General features: G+C 36.2%; 1 protein-coding gene across 1 annotated transcript; it reads right to left on the bottom strand.

Annotated features, from left to right (window-relative positions):
• Positions 1-648: 648 nt before the first annotated feature.
• LOC100620594 (olfactory receptor 2M4) lies at positions 649-1,584 on the bottom strand. Its single transcript, XM_003354158.1, has one exon. It carries the CDS (start codon positions 1,582-1,584, stop codon positions 649-651), a length of 936 nt encoding a protein of 311 aa, XP_003354206.1.
• Between the last annotated feature and the right edge of the window lie 4,825 nt (positions 1,585-6,409).

The following is a 6,409-nucleotide window of genomic DNA, read 5'->3' as shown; positions in this document are numbered from 1 at the left end:
GGGTTGATAAAAATGCTTAGAATTAGACAGGTACATGTTTGCAAAATCCATAAATCTACTAAAAAAAACTCACTGAACTGTACATCTTAAAGTGTTGAATTTCATAGTATGTGAGTTTTATGTTTAAAAAAAAGTGTTGAGACTATTCTATTTATCTAAAAATGTTGCTATTTCTATAAAAAAGAGATGCAACCTAGTATGACCCAAGGAGTATGCCACTTATAAAGTCTAGTTAGGTTTTTAAACTATTTATAAAGCAATGATAAATTACATAATTAAGATTGAATATAAAATGATGTATTAAATCAAGGTAATTCATGAACATATAAGGGTTGTTTTCACTTTTCAAGAATGTAGATGATTTAGATTTGCAAATTCCAATAAGTTAATGACACTTTAGTTATATGAGTTAACTGGATGGTTAACTGATATAACTGAAATTCCCAGAGGCAACAGAGCTTATGCTCTTATCTACACTATCCTCTTTACCTGTGATGTTTTTATAAAAATATACAAAATAAAGCTTATTTGAAATTGGAAAAAAAAAGTGAGGGAAAAGAACACTAGGGAGAATAAGATGATGCAGAGGACTCCAATTTCCTGCAAGGAATGCTGACCAGAGTGCACACAAAAAGATGTTGGATACAATTACATTAATTTCCCTTTCCTCAACAGTTTCTGAAATCCCCTAGATACCTCTTTGTTGCGAAGACTGTAGATGAGAGGGTTTAGCATGGGTGTGAGAATGGTGTAAAAGGCTGATACTATTTTGTCCTGGTCTGGTGTATGGCTAGAAGCTGGTCTCATGTACATAAACATGGCAGCTCCATAGTAGAGTCCAACGACAGAAAGATGGGAAGAACAGGTGGTGAAGGCTTTGCGGCGACTTTCCTCAGAGTGCATGCTTATAACAGCTTGGATGACTCTTGAATAGGAGCCTATGATCACAGAGACTGGTAAGACTAGCATTACCACACAGCAGATGAAAAGCAGTCTTTCAAATGCAGAGGTGTCTGTGCAAGATAGAGGTAAAAGGGCAGCAACATCACAGAAAAAGTGATGGATTTCCAGGGAGCTGCAGTAAGAAAATGAGAGGACTGCTGCCAGCACAATGATGCCATCAAGAGAGCCCAAGATCCAGGAAGCAATAGTCATGAGGATACAGAGTTTCTGATTCATTAAGATAGTATATCGAAGAGGGTTGCATATGGCCACATAGCGATCATAGGCCATGACAGCCAACAGGAAACATTCAGCCCCGAGCAGGGAAACATAGAAGAATATCTGGATTCCACAACCTGCTAGAGAGATGGACTTCCTTCCAGATAAGTAGTTGAAAGTCATCTTGGGTACAGTGGTGCAGATGAGCATAAGGTCCATGAGGGAGAGTTGTCTAAGGAGGAAGTACATAGGGGTGTGTAGCTGGGTGTCCAGGTAGATGAGGAGAATCATGATAATATTTTCCATGAAGGCCACTATGAAGATGCCCAAGACCAGAGAGAAGAGGAAGATGTGGATGGGTCTGTGATTGAAGATTCCTAAGAGGATGAAGTCAAAGTTGAAGGTCTGATTTCTCCAAACCATCCTGTATAAGTTGCTTTATCTACAAGTTCCAGAGTGGATACAAGCATGTTTATTAATTTAGTTTTCACATGGCAATAATAGCAATTCACTCAGGTATGCTTTGAACTCTGTGAATTTATAGGAACTTCTCATCAACCTTCAGCATTGTTTAACTTTAGGTACAACATTGTGTAACTTAGCCCCATTGCTTTCTAGTTTTTTAGGTACAACATTGTGTAACTTAGCCCCATTGCTTTCTAGTTTTTTCCTCAACCAAACTTCACAAACAACAATTCCAATAAGAATTTTCTTTATTTTCCAAGAAGAGAAACCTGAAGTATATACAAAGTTATTTACTTACCCACAGGTACATAGTCAATAGAGACCCTAGGAAAAAATCAATTATACATATCTGTTAATAAATTTTATGACTCATCCTTTACCACATGGAATTCCCTATTGACATTATATTCTTTTGTCCTAGTGTGTCTCCAGCTTGTGCTTTCATCAGTAACTACAGAATTCCTCTTCTCTTGATTCTCCCTACTTTCCTGCCCCTCATGTGTGGCACCTGCCCACTTCAAGATTATATTGGATCAATATCATAACTCCCATAGAGGAATCTACACATATTAATTCAAAGAAGGTTTTAATAATGTACAATTTAACTTTTCCATCTCAGAATGAGCCTTGGAGTCTTTTCTTATTTCATCCAAATTCCCATTTTTTTTTTTCCTTAGGGAAGTAAAAGACACTTGTATTTTGAGGATAATTCCACTTTTTCCAACCTGGAGGGGAGTTGTGGGACAGGGAGGGAAACTCTATATTTTTAAGAAATTGATTTCTTTCTGGCACTATAAGATGTTGTAATTTGAGTGGCATTAACATCCAGGAAAAAAAGAGAACACTATGTGCACTTTGAAATGTTTATTCTAGTGTGCCCTTTTGGGGCCTATAGGGGCTTGTTCTACTTCAATGAGTAAAGGCAGGACTATAAGATACACCTCACCCATTTTTATTCAAGACAGGCATGACCCAAAATATAGTTGAATGGAGTAGGGACAACACTGCAATGATAAGCATGAATATGTATGAAGAATCTAATCATAACCAAAAGAATATTCTTAATTTTTATTTATATTTAAGAATTTAAGTATTAAGGAGTTGATTATCTTTTTCCATTCTCCTTTATTTTTGGCATGAAGGAAAAAGAGATATCAGGATGTGAGGAAATGATGACAATACCAGAATGTTATGTAAAACTTTACATTATATTGCCCACCTACAAAAATATATATCATAATTTTAATAACTTGGCTGAGAAAGGTTTATATTTATATAATTTATATAGTGTTACAAAAACTTTTCCACCTATGTTCTCCCATTTTTTTTTCCATCAAAAATATTTAAAGTCAGTAAGAGAAGATAACCGATTTTCAGGAAAAAAGAAAGGGGGGGGCTCATCTTATATTTTTACTTACAGATAGTGATTCACTAAATGAATTCTAGGATCTCTAAACCGGAAAATGAAAATCACTCTCTGACTCTATGTCACATTGCAAGCTTCCCTTTTGTCTCTTCTAAAAAGAATTTGACATCAGCTACTCCACTGGTCCAATGTATTCATATTTTCAAAGTCTGAACACCATATAAATCCTTTACCTCCACAGAGAATTAAGTCCTTTGGCTCCAATTGCAGAAGGGCTTGCATCTTTCAGAACCTCTCTGAGGAAACAAAATCCATATGAATTCCCAGATTTGAATTAAATTTGCCCTATTTGTCATTCTTTAGTTGTTGTGGAGTCACAAATTATGGCTGCCAAATTTTCTTTAGGAAATAGTTTTAGTATTGATAAAGCTAAATATTTCCAAATATTAAAAGTAGAGTTAAAAGTAAAATAGGGAATATGCACTAAAAAGTAAGCTGAAATTTTCAGCCTGCCTTCTCAACTGTAGTAACCGTATTGCCTCATTTTGAGGTAGAAGGTAGATGGGCCCCTGGGATGAGGACAGCTGGGACTTACCAGGCTGGATAAACTGTGGCTTGTTTCCCTTGACACTTCAAGGAAAAAGTTAATGGCAGTGAGGCAGGAGATAGATGGGCTCTAGGATAGACAACTGCAACTAGCCTCATATTATACTTCCTGAGACAAGAGATAGGGGGACTATCTATAAACAATAGCAACTAGCCTTTTGTTTACACTTCCTGATGCAGGAGATAGGTGAGTTCCAGGACAAACCTTTACAACCAGCCACCTATCTATACTACAAGATAGAAATAACAACAGGCACAAGGCATATAACTGGTACTTCTCTTCTGTGAACTTGTTAAATGATGGTGATGGTAGGATCAGAAGAGGGCCTGAGCTCAGCTTGGGCAGAACAAAGAGGTCACACACTCCATATCCCTCAGGATCAGGAAGACCCCAACTACGTATGTGCAGAGAGAGCCTCTGGTCAGAAAGGGAGGGGTGCTGGATCATAACAAGTCTGGATAAACTTCCCACCATGCTCTGCGTTGGAATCCATCATGACCAAAAATATATATGCAGGTCAGGTGAGGGTCTTATATCTGGTCAGGTGTGAAAGATAAAACAAATTATTTGACCAAAGGAAGACAAAGACCTGGAAGAACTGTCCCATATAAGTAATTTAAATCATTTATCTGGCACTGGCACACTCCTCACTTCCTCTTTGGGTGTGTACTACTGCTTTACTTCTGCCTTAGATAAATAGACTAATACTTCAGATTTCTGTGCTCTCCCACATGTTGTACTGTGTTTCTAACAGTAAACTTTATAACAATTTTTATGGTCTTTGCCTCCTTGAAACATTATTGCTTTAAATGGGGGCAAGAATCAGGACAATTCTACCTCTAGCCTCTAGCTGGTCTAATGGCTAGGATTCTTGGTTTTCATCAGGCTGTCCAGGTTCAACTCCTGAGCAGGGAATTAAGATCCCACTTCATGCCATCACTCACATCTATCTGCCCAAGATAAACTTACATTATTTCTTATCAAATACTTAGACTGAAATAAAATGAAATAAACTCACAGAAGCTTAAATGTATGTGAAAATGTGATTAGTTATTCAAATGGGTCCAAAGGCTTTATTAAATTTCTTTGTAGCTCACCTCTTTAGTACATGATTATTATATTGGCCTCTGCTTATAGATAGTGATGCCATAGCCTAGGAATTCCTGAAGCACTTGCCTAGGTACTAATAGCCAGCCTCCATAGACATGCCCCCTTACTGGGACCAACAGTCTGGCTGGACTGACCCTTACAGTTACTAGGACTGCTGGACAGCCTTCATCAATAAGTTTCATGGAATTTTGAGGAGCAAAATACAACACTCACAATTTTCAGAGGTTACATTGCATGTCTGAGATCCCTGCAGTAAACACATTGGTGGGGGTAGAGAGGTCTGTGGTTCTGCCTCTATTAGACCAGAGGGTGGGCTGTCTAGTGTCTCACTGCATCTGTCATTTTTTGTTAATTTTAAGGTTAAGGGTGGAATTTGGGCTTTGGGGGCTGAAGGTAGAGTCATTAAAATGGTCAGTTATCTAGACCACCCAGGGTTTTCTGAAATGGGAACTTCAAAGATATGGGGTTCTAGCAGCTGTGTTATTCAGCTGATAATGCTTATTTGAGATAAATGTCATTTGAAATAAATGCCTCAGCAATCAAAAGTTTAATGGTAGACACAATACAATCACTTTTGTATTGTATTAATTGTATTTAACTCAATACTAACAGTTCTAGCTTCAGGCTATGCTTCATTCCACTCTAAAAGTTTTCACTTGCTTAAAGCTATGACATTTCTAAACGACAAGTACCAACTTCTAAATTAAAATGATCCTGTGCTCCTTAATAAATTTCAGACAAAACAGAAACTTCAATGTGGGGACTCTTTGACCTGGACATGATTTTCTCACCTCATCTGTCAATTCTATATTGTGAAAATTTATCTCTGAAAGATCTATTTTCTCTCATACCTCCATGTCCTTTCAAAATATATCTCCTCTTCCATATTTTTCCCTTCTATGGTCAAGCTGGCTAACCACTTATTGTCCTTCAAGATTCTTTTCCCAGAAGACTATCCTGAAAACCAAGTGATGTTGATTATTTCATACAAGTGTCTATATAGCCTATAAGAAAACACATACTACAGCATATGTCAAATTTTATTTGATGTCCTTTTTCACCTAATTTCTTTCAGATCAATGATTGTAATTTACCTTCCATCCCTTGGCACCTAAAACGTTTTGTTCCTCATAAAACCAACTGACATATAAAATATTGAAATTTAACAACTAAAATCTTTTCATCAAGATTGTAAAGAGAGGCACTAGTTGAGCAGCATGCATGACATTATGTTAAAATTCATGTAATAATTTTTAGTGTCAAAGCTTTTTTCAAATATAATATCATTTTATATTTAGAAAAATCCTCTAAGGGAAATGATTAAGTAGGATTTAACTAGGCATTGGGAAGGACTTTCTGCTAACTTTATAGTCTTGTTCAATCACCAAAACATTCCCACAATTTATACATTATCTTGATTTTTCTAACCATAAAACCAAAGAAAGATGACATAAATAATTTGCTAAATCTTATGTAGCTTGTCAGAGGTAGATCAAAAATTTATTTAGAAAAATAAGCCAACCTATTCTATTTCTAAAAATGTGTGTGCGCATGGGTGTATTTTCAGTATATTTTAAATGTTTAATTGCTGAAATAACATTTAGATTATGATATCTATAATGGTTAATTTTTTGTTATAAACAGTAACTAAGGAAAAAGAACAGCCTATTTTTAAATCATAGATATTTAATATATCTGAA

The sequence above is a fragment of the Sus scrofa genome, chromosome 2, assembly GCF_054392235.1.
Source record: "Sus scrofa isolate SSC_HxYL_T2T_F1_AM1 chromosome 2, Sscrofa_HxYL_maternal_Yorkshire_Landrace_v2.0, whole genome shotgun sequence".
Lineage (NCBI taxonomy): Eukaryota > Metazoa > Chordata > Mammalia > Artiodactyla > Suidae > Sus > Sus scrofa.
Note: the sequence above shows the minus strand (reverse complement) of the source record. Positions and strands in the feature narration are given on the sequence as shown.